The sequence below is a fragment of the Cryptomeria japonica genome, chromosome 11, assembly GCF_030272615.1.
Source record: "Cryptomeria japonica chromosome 11, Sugi_1.0, whole genome shotgun sequence".
NCBI classification, from domain to species: domain Eukaryota; kingdom Viridiplantae; phylum Streptophyta; class Pinopsida; order Cupressales; family Cupressaceae; genus Cryptomeria; species Cryptomeria japonica.
The window spans coordinates 570745511-570763369 of record NC_081415.1 but is presented as its reverse complement, the minus strand read 5'-3'; the positions used below and the strand labels follow the sequence as shown (position 1 = coordinate 570763369).

Genomic DNA, 17859 nt, shown 5'->3' with positions numbered 1-17859 from the left:
GAACCCACCATTCTATCCCCCAACTATACATATGGATCAGTATTAGAGCTAATTTTCAAGAGCTATATACCAAATTACATTAAAAATTTCTAGAAGAGGAGCACCTTAAAGCACCATTTGGCTAGGGCCTTTCTTAGGCGGAACCATCTACAAAGGAGGAATCAACAAAGGGTCATCATGCAGATGCATTGGATGTCGAAACAAAACACATAAGTAGGGTAGAAAAACAATCCAAGACATCAGATAAAACTCGAGGATGGACTCTATCATTCATCCTTTCTAACATCGATATCGACTCTGCAAATTCATCATAGATAATGCCTGCACAAACAATGAAGAGGAGGCTTGGATAGTTGGCATTTGACACCAAATCCATCAAATTCATGAACCCAACAATGGATTCCTCTCCAACTGCCAAGTAGTAGTTATCAAAAGCAATTTCCAAGTCGGACATAGTGAACATAAAAGGTTGCAAATAGACATTAGCAAGGCCCCACACCATCTCGTAATGAAGCATAATATCCACGTAGATTGATGGGAATCGAGAATAAATTTCAGTATAAAATGCAAAAAGATTAGCAAGAAGCCGGTCTTGACCAATAACAGATCTTATGGCTAATTCGATGTTTTAATTATATTTATTTTCATATAAACAAATTATAAAAAAATCTTAATTAATTCTATGCAAATAGACATAATATTTTTTTTTTTAAAATATTAAAATGAATTAGGTGTCTTTTGGATGTTCTTAAAAAAACAAATGCAAAGAAGATAACATTACAATAATTATTAATCTTAATTCATATTAAATTGATTCAATTATAATTTAAATGTAAAATTTTAAATCAAATATTCACGAGTTTATAATGAATTGGGGAGCAAGATTTAAAATGTTTTAATTCAAATAACATTAATGATAAAAATTTGGAGTGGGAAAATTTTGTATTTTTTTTTTGAATTTTGAGGTTTAGGACTATATGTGTGAAAATGAATGTTTGGGTATCATTACAGTTAGGTTTCAATTAGGATTGTGGTTAGGGTTCATTTAGGGTTAGTTATATTATTCAATTAGGATTACTATTCTAGGGTTAGGTTTAGGGTACAATTATATTTATGGTTATGGTTAGGATTTACATAGGGTTATTGTTCAATTATGGTATGGTTTAGGGTTAGGGTTAGGGTTACATTTCAATTAGGGTTAGTTATATGATTCAAATAGGGTTATTTTTAGGGTTGGGCCTAGGCTTAGGCTTAAAGTTTAATTAATGTTCTAGTTTAATTACAATTATGATTCAATTACTATATAGTTTAGGATTAGGGTTATTTAAGGTCAAGATTTAATTAGGTTTAGAGTTAAGGTTGGAGTTTAATTAAAATTAAGACCAGAATCACATTAGTGTTTACTTAAGGTTCAAATTATGTTATGCTTAGAGTTGGTTTTAGGATTAAGCTTAGGTTTAGGTATAGGATTGAGGATCAAATAATGTTAGCATCAACCTAGGATTAGGATTCAATTGAGAGTTATATATTAGTGAGGGTTTAATTATGGTGGGGGTGAGGGTTAAGGTTTAATTATGGATAGGGTGCAATCAGGGTTAGAGTTTACACAAAGTGATGATTCAACTCGAGTTACATATAAGTTTCAATTACAATTATTATTAGGCTTATAGTTAGGTTACAACTAGGGTAAGGGTTAATTTTGGTGATTGAATATGAGTTTTCCACGTATTAATTTGGAAGTATTTGGGTATAGGACACTTAGTTTAGATACAAATGGACAATGCCTTTAGGTTAATAATTCAATAACAATTACATTTGAATAAAAGTTAGGTTTCAATTATAGAAATCTCTCCATGTACTTTACATATAGCTATCTAAATATCGACATGGTAATATATATGTCTCAGAATAGAAAAAATCATAAATATTAATTCAAAATGCTAATTTGTTTTAAAAAATTTAAAATTAAAGTTCATTTTTTTATAACAATTAGTAATTTCAACAAATGTTTATTTTTTTCAATTTTTAAAAACATGGTAAATATGACAAATATTTAAAATTTAATGTTGCCAAACTCACAAAATAAAAAAAATAAAGAATATTAAGTACATCAATAATCATGATCATTCAGAATAGTAAACATTAATTATGTTAAAATTTTAAAATCATCTAAACTATGCTTCCACTAATTAAATGTTAAAAAATTAAAAACCATACAACCCTTTGGAGCCGGATGTCGAACGAAACAGCCTCTTGAGTCCTGAAGTGCTTAATTTTATATAAAACCCTGGAAATAACCCACAAACGTATTCCCCTCAAGTCGTATTATGGATTTGTACTTCCAACTCCAGAGAATTTGTGGAGCTGAAAGCATAAGGGTAATGACGACTAACTGATTGGGGGTTAGGGTTTAAGATGGCTATGGTCGCAGGGATTGGACGTTTTCTGAAAAGCAGTGCAGCATGGCGTGTGTTGGTAGCAAAGGATGACGCCCTCTATTCTCACTATCCAAGCCATACAAGAGGAATAACTACAAAACTCTTCGTCGGAGGTATGGTGTAACTATTCCCCAATTAATACGCTTTCCAAATCAGCATTTTTCATAAGTCATTCTCTATTTGATGATACGGAACTTACTGCCAATACATACATTTTGGTTAATTTTAGAACTTTATATATATCTTAGCCTAGGAATAGTGTCTAAAATGTTTTTAATTGCTGAAACTAATTTCTATTGAAATCTTGATAAGTTAGTTAATTCAAATTGTAAAAGTAGAAGGATGTTTATTTCAATTGGCAAAAATGGATACATATCTGCACGTCTGATCCATGAGATGAGATTAAAGTCCTCTAGGTCAAAGCAGAGTGTAGGATCTATTAAAGTATGTTTATTTGGTGCAACAAGGGAAAGAATTGTGTAAAAAGCTTTTCAAGATGTTTTAGATTATATTACATAATCTATTATGAGGATGTCAGGTTGAATTATTAGATTGTAGACAAGAGCTTTTCATATAAACAATTTTTAGTTGATATTAAATTAGATATTTAGTCTGTCTAAATAGATCAAAGCAATAAAATTCTGATATAAGGTCAATAATTTAATTAAACCATATAACCAAAAGTAAATGACCACCACGAAGTTTGTGAATGGATTCAGGCGAGGACCTGGGTCATTTTAGTTCCCGCACCGCCCAATGGATTAGCTGTTTTTGTTATTGGTTAGCAATTTGCATTTTTTATTTTAAAATGTAATTGAGAGTTCTTCATATAAATAACTGTTCACATTATATTAGATACTAAGTATTCTAAATACTAAATTGATTAAAGCATAGTTTTTGGACTTGGTAAGTTTTGGCAAAGACTCGCGAGTCCTAAGGCTCACCGACTCGACTCGCCATGGACTTGCGAGTCAAGTCCTTGAGAGTCTTGGCCAAAACTCGCCAAGTCCTGGCATGAGACTTGCGTGAGTTCTAGACTCAGACTCACGAGTCTTAACATGGGACTCTCGTTATCAACTGGGATGTCCAACAGCTTTAAAAATGGGGTTTTAAAATTTTTTTCACTTCTTTTTGCACTTTCTTATTCAAAACAGGTCTGTTGCAACTCAAACTTGTCCATTTTTTCATATTTTGGCTCAAACTCTGTAATGTCCCCATTTTAGCAGACATGGTTTTTGGGTGATTAGCCTATCATTCTGACCCTCGTAGGCTAATGAGTATGGATAGAGGGTCTCCCGAGGCTTGTATCGTCTCCAGAGTTCAGTGTGTTTCGATCTGGCTTTTGTTTGGTATCATTTGGACTTCATTTGCTATACTTACTATTTATAGTAAGTTTGAGATGTTAGAGATGGACCCCTTCTATTTTTAGTAAAGGGGTATGGTCATATGCAGCTTCATCATGTCAGCTCCCAGCTCAGATGACGTTAAAAAATGTTGAGTATTAATGGAGAAAACTAAATAAACATTAATGTTTTGACCTTATATTATTAAGTTATAATATAATTTTATATTATAACTTAAGTAAGGGTCCAAGTATCATTAAAGGGGACCATTTAATTAATTAATCGTGGCTCTTTTACCAAGGTGAAATATTAAATGACAAAGTGAAAATATTATATCATTAAATGTCATTTAATATCATTAATTGATTTAATGCCTTATTGGAGAAAATTGAACCTTCATGGGAAATATATATAAGGGTTTTGAAAAGAAGAGAAGGGGGATTGATCATTGTTATTTTTGATGAGAAGACTTGTCTCTTGGCTTTGGAGAAGAAGTTGGGGTTTCTGCAGCTTGTTCAGAGTATCGGCATTGGAGAACATGAAGACTTCATTGCATCAGTAATCTGGGGGTGTGAGATATTCATCTGAAGTTGCTCCTAGGGTTGGCTTCATCTAGAAGTTGACATTGTGCTGATTGGAGATTTATTTTCAGATTTATTGGCATAGCTGAGGGCATATGTATATGGCAGACTGAGAACATCATACAGAGGGTTTATTTGCTGCTACAGTGCCGTGCTACAATGCCTTGCCAATTTTGTGGTCTTTGTGGAGACCAAATTAGAGATGTTTGTTCAGATTTATGATGAAGATTGAATAAGGAGTCTTTGGCTGCTTCTTCTACATTCTGCAAACCCGTGTAGCCGCCTTCATCACCTACAGATTGGGGTCGATTGATATTCCAGGTGACATTCAACATTGATCAGCCACTTAGCTTTCATGCCAACTGTTTTCTTAAATGCCTAATGGCTGTGGGTGTACTTTGGGATGCATGACAAGTGTTTTTCTTAATGTCTACTAGCTGTACTAGTTAATTTCAGTCATTCCATGTGTGTGTAAGGTCTAAAACAGCTAGCATATCATTTCTATAACAACTTTGCATTGTTAGAAGCTTTCCATAACTTCATTTGCAGCCTACAAACCCAAAGAAGACAAATAAAGAATTCACTACAGCGGCTTCAAAGATTGTATGCCAAGTGTTTGACAATATTCCTTGGGGTTCGAATAAGCGAAATAGGGTCAGATTAGCCAAGGGATAGTACAGTGGTATCAGAACGGTTTCCTGCCAATCTGTTGGGTAGATTGATTCAGCTAGTTAATCATGGTTACTTGAAGTACCCAGAATCAGTGGGACCAGAATATGAAGCAAGTGTATTCCTCATTGGAGAAGTTCAAACAAAACCAAAAGAAGCTAGATGAATTGATTTCACACCCTGCAAAACTTGATAGAATTGCTCGGTATATGACATCTATTTTTAAGGATAAGAAGGTGAAACTTGAAGAGAATGTGGTGATTATTGGCACTCAAGAAGTTGTTATCAGTCATGATAACAAGTCTGATTTTCATGACAGCAGCCTTGCACTTGAGCGTAATGATGATTTGAAAGTCATGGAAAGTTTAGAAAGTGTTGTGGGAGTGACCTTGAGTATTGACACTCGTGATACAAGTGTCAAGAATGAGGATTGCATGGGAATTTTGGCTCATAAGAGTTTTGATCTACATGATAGCAGCGATGAAATTTTGTATCAGCATGAGAGAACAGTGACTACACATGTGCAAGATGCTTCTATTAAGTTGCCGCATGAAGGTACTCGAGATTTGGGTACTAATGGTGTAATGTGTGACGTGGATTCATGTCATTTTGAGTCTGATTTTTCAGATCACACCTTAGAAAACAAGTTTGAAGATTCATGTGTTGGCATAGGATCCCAGAGTCATGAGTTGGATGGCTATGTAGTTACATTGGAAGTGGAAGTGTGTGAAGATATTGTTATAACAACAACTTCTACCTTGCCAGTTGAGCCATCCTACGAGGTACATAGCAGTAGTACCTTAGATATTGATGTGTGCACAATTGATTGCACACATGATGTTGTTGATCATGAGGTGAGTGATGTTGATTCAACTTCATACCATAATGCAGATTTGGGTGGAAAGAATGAGTCACAGGGGTATCATCATTTGGCTGGGCAGTTGAAGGTTAATGATGATATGATTGCTACAGCTTTGGAGCATTTTGATGTCGCTCGACAGATGTTGGTGACCTTTGGTTGGAGTACTTCTCAGACATAAGAGCACGGTGATAGTAGCCTTTCCCTAGCAGAGTTCCATGCACTTCGAGCAGCTATTGGGATAATGAAACAGAATTACTTGCAGTTACTTGCTGATAGGGATTATCTTCTCGAGTGGGATTGCACTTGCTACGATGCACTGAAGGGAAAGGAGGAGGAGGTTGATGAGCTCACCCATGAGCTTGAGGTGACTATGGACTCGTTGGAGAGCACTCAATCAGCCCTTTGTGAGTCACAGTCACAGGTTGAGGAACTTACCATGGTGTTGAGTTTAGCACAGTCTTCACCATCTGTGGATACAGTTGAGTTTCCTATAGCAGCACTTGGTGATAAGTTTACACCCACGGGTTGTAGTGATGGGTGTGTTGAGGATGTGGTTACATCCGTCACTAATGCAGGTACAAGTGACTTAGCTGGGATGAGTATTTGGGTTGAGAGTAGCAGAGAACCACTTGTTGCATCAGGTTCTCCCAAGGTTAGTGCTATGACAAATGATACAGGTCAGATTGTTGATAGCTCTTGTGTGGCAGTGGTGGACTGTCCAGAGAGTTGTGTGTTAGTACACGACGTTACTCCATCCACTTCACATGGAACTTGCATAGTGTCATCTGGTTGGGAGTATGGCTCTCATGTAGATTTGTTTCCCTCTCCTGGAAGCAAATCTGTTACTTCATCCCATGCAGCTGATTTTGGATGCCATCTTGTTGTTCCTTAGAGTCAGAGTGATTAGCTGCAGGTCTTAGAGGATAAGGTTGACTCAACCTTATATTGTTTTTACTGCACAGATTCATTTGTTGAGTACCTTCTTGAGAGTCCTGAGTTTCGAGAGGGTCCATTTGGAGCCACCAAGGATACTCTCATTTGAGGTTCTCTCGCCATCAGGCGTGGTGTGGGAGTAATTGTAGATACTATGACTACAATGCTTTCTGATAGAGGTTTTGTGATTGGGTTTGCAGAGAAGGTTACCAGAGCCCCTACCCAAGTAGCTATTAAGGATCAGATGTTGGAGTCGTCTCTTGATTCCAATATTGTTAGAGATGAGCCCTTGATCGAGGTTGGAGCGTTTTGTTGCAACTTTACAGTGATGAACGCTCATCATTTTCCTTTTGATACACACGTGGATGACCTGATGATGCGTAGGTGTGGATTGGCTCAGGGGTTATATCATCCCTTGTGGGATGGAGAGTTACCATTTTCAGTAGATGGAACTAGCAATTGCAAGTACTCGACTCAGTTGATTGTTGGTGGCTACTTGCTCGAGTAGTGTTCAGTTTCCCATCATGCTGATGTGTATCCGGTGGAGATTGTTACTCCTATGACACAGAGGCTATCTTTGGATACATGGCTTCAGAGAGACTATGGTGACAATGGGCATGATGGTTTAGTTGGATATCACATCCATGAGGGTTTAGCAGAGGTTGTGGAGAGATGTTGCGTAGCAGATGTTTCTAGGTACTCCTATCTTCACAGTACAGATGGATGTGTGTATAGATTGCACTGGGAACCAGGTGATGACATAGTTAGTGTTGCAGTTTGGATAGGTCGCATGGGTTGGCTTCACCACATCTCACATGGTGAAGTGGCGATCAGTGTTGAGCAGCGAAAGTCTGAGGGAGGTTTACATGGCAGATTTCTACCTTGGATTTGGAATCCAGGTATACTATGTGGGACACTGGCGAGTATGTTGAGGTATCCTTTGTGTGCATCCGAGTTCCGGTTGGTGTTCCCTGGTAGGTTTCATTGCATGTACATGGTGTGCATCGTTGGTAGTCTCATTTCAGGTTCTCTCATGTACATGGTGTGCATCGTTGGTAGTCTCATTTCAGGTTCTCATGTACATGATTTGTCTCAGATGCACAGTTCAGTTGCGCATGTGTTAGATGATATGTTTGGCAGCTTATCTTGCACAGTTTTGGGAAGCAAACATTGTCAGTTTTCAGAATTGCTTCCACTTGATGTTCATGTTCTTGTGACACCTGCTGTTGAGGTTGATTTAGTTTGGCAGGTCTTGTTAGTTGTGCCCTTGGTGTGGGCATTACAAAAGTTGGTTGGTAATACCAGGGACATTACACAGGTCTTCAAATGGGATCTAGGTGGACGAGTTTATTTGTAGCCGATATTGCTTGGGGACAAGCAATTTCAGGAGTGGCGGACTATAATGTCCCCATTTTAGCAGACATGGTTTTTGGGTGATTAGCCTATCATTCTGACCCTCGTAGGCTAATGAGTATGGATATAGGGTCTCCTGAGGCTTGTCTCGTCTCCAGAGTTCAGTGTGTTTCGATCTAGCTTTCTTTTGGTATCATTTGGACTTCATTTGCTATACTTACTATTTATAGTAAGTTTGAGATGTTAGAGATGGACCCCTTCTATTTTTAGTAAAGGGGTATGGTCATATGCAACTTCATCATGTCAACTCCCAGCTCAGATGGCGTTCAAAATGTTGAGTATTAATGGAGATATTAATGTTTATTTAGTTTAAATAAACATTAATGTTTTGAGCTTATATTATTAAGTTATAATATAATATTATAACTTAAGTAAGGGTCCAAGTATCATTAAAGGGGACCATTTAATTAATTAATTGTGGCTCTTTTACCAAGGTGAAATATTAAATGACAAAGTGAAAATATGATATCATTAAATGTCATTTAATATCATTAATTGATTTAATGCCTTATTGGAGAAAATCGAACCTTCATGGGAAATATGTATAAGGCTTTTGAAAAGAAGAGAAGGGGGATTGATCATTGTTATTTTTGATGAGAAGACTTGTCTCTTGGCTTTGGAGAAGAAGTTGGGGTTTCTGCAGCTTGTCCAGAGTATCAGCATTGGAGAACGTGAAGACTTCATTGCATCAACAATCTGAGGGTGTGAGATATTCATCTGAAGTTGCTCCTAGGGTTGGCTTCATCCAAAAGTTGACATTGTGCTGATTGGAGATTTATTTTCAGATTTATTGGCATAGCTGAGGGCATATGTATATGGCAGACTGAGAACATCATACAAAGGGTTTATTTGCTGCTACAGTGTCGCACTACAGTACCTTGCCAATTTTGTGGTCTTTGTGGAGACCAAATTGGGGATGTTTGTTCAGATTTATGATGAAGATTGAATAAGGAGTCTTTGGCTGCTTCTTCTACATTCTGCAAACCCTTGTAGCCGCCTTCATCACCTACAGATTGGGGTCGATTGATATTCCAGGTGACATTCAACATTGATCAGCCACTTAGCTTTCATGCCAACTGTTTGCTTAAATGCCTAATGGCTGTAGGTGTACTTTGGGATGCATGACAAGTGTTTGTCTTAATGTCTACTAGCTGTACTAGTTAATTTCAGTCATTCCATGTGTGTGTAAGGTCTAAAACAGCTAGTATATCATTTCTATAACAACTTTGCATTGTTAGAAGCTTTCCATAACTTCATTTGCAGCCTACAAACCCAAAGAAGACAAATAAAGAATTCACTACAGCGGCTTCAAAGATTGTATGCCAAGTGTTTGACAATATTCATTGGGGTTCAAATAAGCGAAATAGGGTCAGATTAGCCAAGGGATAGTACAAACTCGTCCATTTTCAATCATCCAATTTTATTTTTCTATTAGGGGCATAGCCCCTAAACCCTCTTCTGGCCCGTGGGGAAACAAAATGTCGTTTCCTTGCAACCCTTATATCATTGGTTTTTTGTCATATCTATCACCTTGCACAACTTATCATTGCTGCCCCTCAAACCCATTAGCGTGTCCACTCCCAAACCCCCACTAGTTATTTAGTATGAATTATGAAATTTCAAATATTAAGTGTTTGAACTTTGAAGATTATATGACATGTGTAATGTTTGAATCATGACAAATTGATATTCAAATTAGGATTTTATGTTCTCCAAATGCATTAATTTCTTTTTGTTTTTTTGTAAAAATACGGGTTTTTTTTGCCGAGCACTAGCTGAGTTTTTTTTTGATTCTGTGCTGAGTCCTGAATCTGAGTCTTATTTTGGGCTGCCGAGTCCACACCGAGTCTGAGTCTTAGAACTATGGATTAAAGCAATGATTTTCTGATATATTTTCAATAATTTAATCAAACCGTATAACCAAAATTAAATGACCACCACAAAGTTCCTAAATGGATTCAGAAGAGACTTAAATATTGGTTATGCAGGGGCACCCTGGGGTATTTTAGTTCCTGCTCTTCACAGTGTGTTAGATGTTGTGTATTTGGTTTGCAGTGTGCATTTTGAATATTAGTTTGCAGTTTTGATCGTGTGATAGGGAGGCTGGCCAATTTACAATGTTAGCACAAAGGCCATTGGTTGTGTCATTAGTGCAGCATGAGGCACATAGGATGAACTAGACTCTTGCCTAAGTTAAAGACAAAGTGAATCCTAGCAGAGCCACACAGAGCTGAGTGTGTCATCACAGTGCCACATGTTATTGTGGAAGCTTGGGAAAGCCATGTAGGATTGAGCGGGCTCTTTTTATAGTGGATATGTCAAGGACCCATTCTCTGGCCGATAGGTGGAAAGCGACACACACTCATTTGTTGGTTATGTCAGACTCTCTCGAATGGTCCTAAGTGTTGGATTGGCATTTAGAGGCATATATAAACAACAGGGTATCTCCAGAACTGCATGTTGGAAGCTGAAGCATCAAGTTTCTTGAAGTTTTGATTATACACATGTTGTGTGGCAAGGACCCTTTTAGTTCCCTCATTTGTTGGGAAGATAATTAATCACCATATCAGCATAAAAGGGGAAATTTCCTTCTATATGACACTTAGTTGAAGTCTTAGCTGAAGTGCCACAGACATATTCTTGTAGTTGGAGCTGAGAGTGAGAACAAAGTGTTCAAAGGCATAGCTAAGCTTGTTATAGAGGGTATATTGTACCGCAAAGAATCTTTGTAAGTAGGCTTAATATTCATTGGGTTGGGTAACATTGTTTCATACTATTTTGGGGCGGTTCAAATAATATAGATTGGGTGTTTTGCTGATTCTTCTTTGCCCTTCCTTGTTCTTGTGCTTTTGTTGTGTAACTCTCAGCAACTGTTAGCTGGTTGTTCATTTGACTCATTACCCACTTGTGTTTTTGCATCAATGGGTCCTCATCCATGTTGCTTTTATCTAATTGGACCTACCTGGCATACAATATAATATAACAGGTTATCTATACAAGGAGCTCATATTTGCAATCTAATATGTGTTTCATCTTGACGATGGATCATATATTGTAATTGAAAAAAATCATGGTTAAAAAGTTCTCACTCGTCTTTTCTAGAAGCACGATTTCCTAAATTATGGATGGTTGGAGCTTCAAATCTCTTTGTATGTTTACTCGTTTGCAAGATTGTTTCTATGATGGTTTAATTTTTTAATACTATTTAGAAGTGTATGGAAGCTGAGGTGCCAAGTTTCTTGAAGTTTCAGTTCTTGAATGTGTAGGTCTAGGGAGAGCTTTTTAGCAATTGTCTAACTTTGTATGTGTTTTAATGTTGTATTTTGTTATGAAGTACTAAAATTTGCAAGGAATCTGATGTAAATAGCAGCAACAAATTGGTATTTTAAGCCCCTCCTTAGTGCACCGAACACAATATTTGGCAAGATTACCCTCTAGCACTCTAGGAATTCTTGCCAAAAAGGTATATTTGAGGGCTATAGAGGTTGAAGTTAGGAGATTGTATATACTTTTCTCTATAGTTATCTTACCTTACTATTATTCTCCCTCTTTCTTCTTTCAATGATATGTTTTTGCATGCAAAATTGATGTAGGGGGATCGTGGTATTGAATGGGCAAACATTTCTATGTTATGCCATTAGATAGACTGAAGACCTTTCACATGCCATTTCTTTCAATGCCACTCTACTCACCCATACCACCCTAGTTTCACATACATCTATCTATCTTCCATGTATCTTCAAGTATCAAAGTTCCTAGACTCGGACTCGTCAAGGCCGACTCGACTTGTGACTTGGCAAAATTAAAAAACCCTTGAAATTTAGAGATTTTTAACTATTTAAAACTTGTTTCATGCACCCATTATTGAATAAAGCTTAAAGACACTATAACATCATCAAATAGAAGCTAATTTGATCACATACATAAACATACATCCATCACATGTGTAGAAATGTAAATTGTAGCTGAAGGAAATAGAAAACATAGATATATAGATTTATAAATGTTGTCAAATGTATATAAAATCCACGACATTAAATGTTCCCAAACATATATGTAACTGTAAACAAAAACAAGTCTATGGCTCAAGCTCTAGCTCATCCTTAGCCTCAGCCCAAGAGTAGTCTGTCTGCCTCCTACAAAGGCATTTAAGGTAGGTTCTGGATGATTGAGTAGCCATAGTCTCCGTCTGTGAGGTGCCACAATAATCAACATCAGTTATGCTTGTGCCAAATCGTGTTCTATCCTCCTCTGCCATAGCCACAGCCTCAGCCTCTCTGTCTACCTAGTCAACCCACCCATGGTCCTCCTCAGTGAAGACGGGATCGGTAGACTCAATGATCCACTTAGACTCTAGATCGATCTCCGCTAGAGTGATCGGAGAGGAGTCAGTGTCCAAAATTTGTCTGGTCCTAAGACGGAGGTTGTAATGAACAAAAGCAAGATCATTCAACCTCTGCGCAGACAATCTATTACGCCTCTTCGAGTGGATGTGCTTGAACATGGACCAATTGCGCTCACATCCAGAAGCACTGCATGGCTGACTCAAAATATGGATGGCAATTTTTTGAAGGTTCGGGGTTGAGGGCCCAAACATTTGCCACCATCTATCTGAAATAACGAAAAGAAAAAAAAATCAATCTCATTTCCAACTTTAAGGCTAGATTATAAAATCAAAAATTAAAATGCATAAGCCATGAACTTAAGAATCTTAAGTTTACATATATTTCTACGTGGCTGCAATTGTGTCCGAGCCTCTATGCACATGCTGCTTGCGAAGATTGCCCCTTCTTGATTATTATATTTATCCAGTTGGAGCGTTGTACTTGAGGCTATGCCATCAGTACACAACTTCTGTACCATTGTATACAGGCCACTAAGAACCTCCTCATCCGCCGTGAAGTCATCACGGGATCGAAATGCCGGATTGAGGTAATAGGCTGCTGCATGGATGGGTTTGTGAAGCTGGTTCTGCCATCTCCTATCAATAATCTCCCAAAAGGGGCCATACTTATCCTCGTCTCCTGCATATATGGATCTAATGGCCTCCTTGGCCCTATCCATACCCTCATAAATATAGCCCATAGAGGGCTTCTCCCCATCAACAACTTGTAGGAGAACTATGAGGGGCTCAGTGACCTACACATAATGTTAAACAAAAACAATTAAGTCACAAATTAAATAAAAAAAAGCAAAATTGCAAAGGTAAATTGTTAATAAATCAAAAGTAAATTACAAAATGTTAAATTGTAATAAATTTACCTGCACGATTTCTCCACAAGGGGTCCCAAAACTTGGCTCATAAAAAAGCAATTTACCACATCTATCCCTGTAGTGGTTGTAGCATAGGATGAGGAAGTCCACTCCTCACCAACAAACATACACCTCAAAGCCGCCTTTGATTTCATCAAGGATTTCAGTGTGAGGAAGTTTGAGGCAAACCTCGTGTTACCAGGACGAGCCAACTCGTTTTGTCCCGTGTATTGCCTCATAATGCTAAGGACCAATGCATGATTTTAGATAAACTTGCTAATATTTTTGGCCCTTTCAACTATTGATTTCACCCATTCAAGCTTACCAATATCCTCCAACATGAGGTCAAGGCAATGGGCCACACATGGAGACCAAATTTTTTTTGGGTGCCTCTCCATCAAAAGTTTACCTGCAGCAATTTTAAATTAATTAGAAATTTTGATGTGTTAAGAAAATTTTAAATAATCATAGATGCCTCTCCATCAAGACTTGAAAAGTTCAAAGTTTACTTGCAGCAACATAACTTGCCGCATTATCTGTCACCACCTGCACCACATTTTCTTCCCCCACCTCTTGTATGACTTCCTCAATAGCCTCACATAAGTATGTGGCATTTTTCACATGTGAGGAAGCATCAATAGACTTAAAGAACATGGTGGATCCTGAAAATAGAGCAAAATAATTATCAATTATCATGTATCAATCAAGTTTCAACAAATCAAAATTTAATTTATTCAATGCATTTAGGGAAGTAGAAATTAGAATGATCAATCACCTCTGCAGGAAACAAGAAAATTTAAGAGTGTTCTATTCCTCCTATCCGTCCAACCATCTGTCATGATGGTGCAACCCCTTTGGCTCCAAGACTGTCGGTGGTCCTCTAGCTCAACTTTCATATCCTCAACCATTTCTAACAAGAGGGGGCCACTTAACTCAGCATTAGTAGGGGCTTTAAACCCTACACCACAAATGGTTATGGCATCTACCATGCCTCACTAATAAGGAGACCTATCACAAATAGATTATGATTAGACAAAGTAGAGTTCAATTTCAAACTATAAATTTACTTTTAAACTTAAAGCAATCAAATAAAAAAGAATTACCTGGCTGCAATAAATGGAATGTTGCAAAAGTACCAAAACTTGCAAATTTGTTTTCTTGCAGCATCATGAACCTCCTTGTTCTAACCCATGCTCTCAAGTGAGGGTTGTGCCCCAGGAGTACTGCGTGGCACAAAATAACTATCCAACTTGGATTTCTGGACTCTAGGGCGAAAGGTAATAGTGCCACTAGCAGGAGTAGAAGTAGAAGCACTAGCACTAGCAAAAGCACAAGGATGAAAGGGAGGCATGTGGTGCAGGAGCACCCTTCCAAACTCTTTCTCTTTCTTTGTTTTGTTGGTGTTATGCTTCTTATGAAGCCATTGTACATGAATAAGAGCTGTGAGCTCATGTGTGCCAGACTAGGTCCTAGTTAGGGTCTTAGTGGAGATCTTAGGGGTCATGAGTCAAGATTGGGATTTTCTTGAAAATGGAGGGTGTGTGTGTCCTTGAAGTGTTTAGGTGGTGTCCTTAGGTTGGCCCAATGTTGGTCTAGGAGTCATAAAAAGCAACATAGGGAAAGTTGCTCAAAAGTTGCAAAAGTTGCACGACAACTTTTAAAAGTTGTCAAGCAACTTTTCCACCATGATGTCAAGTTCTTTAGGTTAGCATGGAAAACCCTAGTTTGGGCACACAGACCGAGGCAAAGGTAGTATAAGTACTTGCAAACCCTAAATTCATGAGTTGGATGTCAGACATAGTACGGCCCTAGCAAAGAGATCAGACTGAGACTGTAAAACTGTTACCAGTCAGTTTGAATGAAGAAAACAAGCAAGTTAATGGATTGAGAAACGTCCAAATCTGTGTGGAATGTTTGTCATGGTGTAAATACTTTCATTTCAAGCAATTAATTTAGGTTTTTACTTGCAGAGTGAGTGTGTTTGTAAATAGTTTGTAAACTGTCTTCTTACTGTCCAGTTTTGGACAGGATTGTGTAAATGAAGTCTTAACTCCATTCCCTGTTGTGGAACCACCATGAAACCATGGGGAATGAGAGTGAAGACCTTGTACCATATTGCAAAACAAGCAGGGCCCTTGAAAATGCAGGAAGGCCAAGCAAAGACCTACTCCTAGGCGAGACTGGACAGTGCCCGGTTAGGAGGGGCTAGATTGCAGAGGTCTTGGAGAGCAAGGTTGGACAGAGGAGAGTACATCCTTTGGAGGAAGTACAGAGGAGTGTTAGAAGCATCATTGGTGTGAAGGAGGAGCCTCCACCAATCCAAACAAGGTGGCTAACACACAAAACCTTCATTGTGACCAGGCAGACCACAAAACCCTCACAAAACCCTTAAAAACCCCAAAAATTCGCTCTAGGCACTGTACGGCCACTTGGAGGCCCAAAACCTAGGAAATCCTTGAGCCCTTGCCAATTGATTGGCAGTCCATTTTGGGAGTTTGGGTTGTGTATGCATCATTTGTGAGAGAAAGCCCTAAAGGACCGGGTAGGAGGCCTAATTGGTCCTAATCCTTGTAGCCCTGTTTTGCAAGCAAAAACACAAAACAGTGAAATCGGTAGAAAGGATGAAGGTAGCAACTTCTTGGGGGCACATGGAGGGATGTAAAACATGGTTTGAGACCTGATTTAACCTTGCTAAGACCTTGGAAAGTGTGAAGCAAACCTTAGCCCTTATTAGCCATAGTAAGGGGTTTGAGTCTCATGAGTAGGTGAGACCTTAGGAGCAGCAAAGCAACTCATTGGTGGGTGGATTGGGCAAGGTCAGGGGATTCCTCAAGCAAAGGAAGTCCTAGAGACCCTAGGGTGTGAGGGGAACACCAAGTGATCCAGGAAAGGATCCAAGAGCATAGACTAGGCTAGTCTATCCCAAACCCCATCCCATCAGCATGGAAGAACCCTCTCCAACACAACCTGCGGATGTGGATGCGGATGCGGATGTGGGTGCATGGGAGCCAATAGCACTTAACTCTTCCAATTGCCTCTTCTTAGTTAACTTTTCTTGTTCATGTGTTTCTAATTGGACATAACATAAACGTTTCGCCTCAACAGTTTGTAATTTACATACCTCAATATCAAGGCCAGGTATGCCGGCAATATGGTATTTAAATCTATTGATGACGCCGAAATTAATTTCTTTACAAAAAAAACATTTTGTTTGATTTTTTTGTCTGCCAGGAAACTCTTCAATATATTTCCAAGCCTCATTCGTTTTAGGCATTGTGAAAAATGAATGTTTTTAAAATGTGAAGGCTGCTGCAATAAGAAAATTTTATAAAGTTATAAACTAATAGAAAAAATCAGCAAACCCTACTTTTTTTTAAGAAAAAATTGTAAATACATGTTTACAATTTTTTTCTAAAAAAATGCAGGGTTTGCACTTTGCTATTATTCTGCTTCTCTCATTGAAGTTAAACTAAAAATATAAAAACATTCAAGATTTGGAAAGTTAACTATTAAACTAAAAAAATTTAATGAACAAATGAAAAAAATCTATTAACATACCAAAAAAAAACCAACAAAATCTGCAAAGTTTAACACTTACTTCTTTCAAATGAGTTGAGAAGTCTTGCTATGGACTCCTTGATGCTCTCAATGCAAGCCTATGGCCTCCCCAATGTGATTTGTGGTCTCCTTGATGCTCTTCTTCCTTGCTGGTTGCAAACCTATGGCCTCTTGTTTTCCTTCCTCTCTCTCATTTTTCCTCTCTTCTTCTCACACCTAGCAATTAGAAAATCTTTTAGGGTTAAATGAAAAAGAAATTAAAAAAAAACATGTCAAAAAGCTTTTGTTTTTTTTTGTTTTTGCAAGTCAAAATTTTTACATGCTGCAGCATGAGTCTTGGAGCTTGGACTCGGCGAGAAAACTCGTCGAGTCCGAGTCCCGAGTTGGCAAAACTCGCCGAGCTTTGCTCAACTCACCAACTCAGCAAACTCGCCTGACTCACGCAAGTTTGGGAACTTTGTCAAGTATATAGGGAGGTGATGTATATCATAAGGCCCTGCATATCATAAGGTTGGGTATATTGAGAGGATTGTTCTTTTGCATTTCACTTTTCCATGTACCTTTGGGTATATGTGGAGATGTGGTATATTGGGCAAGTTGATGTTGGAAATCTAGGTATATTCAATTGTGGGAGTTATAATGTTGGAGTCTTATAACTCTTGCCTTTCAATATGAAAGGCTAAATTCATATTTTTTTGCAAATTTTCTCATCATGTTGCATGAAAGACTTTGCATAGACATGAAACATCAGGTTCAGGTACAAACAAGGCAAAATGCATTTTTTGAGGGCTTGATAGCAAGCATATATT

General features: G+C 37.9%; 1 protein-coding gene across 1 annotated transcript in view; it reads left to right on the top strand.

The window, feature by feature from the left end:
• The first annotated feature begins 2219 nt into the window (after window positions 1-2219).
• LOC131064779 (small RNA-binding protein 11, chloroplastic) overlaps window positions 2220-17859 on the top strand; it is a 37237-nt gene continuing 21597 nt past the window's right edge. Inside the window, exon 1 of the mRNA XM_057999046.2 lies at window positions 2220-2551. Within this exon, the coding sequence (XP_057855029.1) occupies window positions 2416-2551 (136 nt within the window). The 5' untranslated portion in view covers window positions 2220-2415. The remainder of the gene's footprint in view (window positions 2552-17859) is intronic.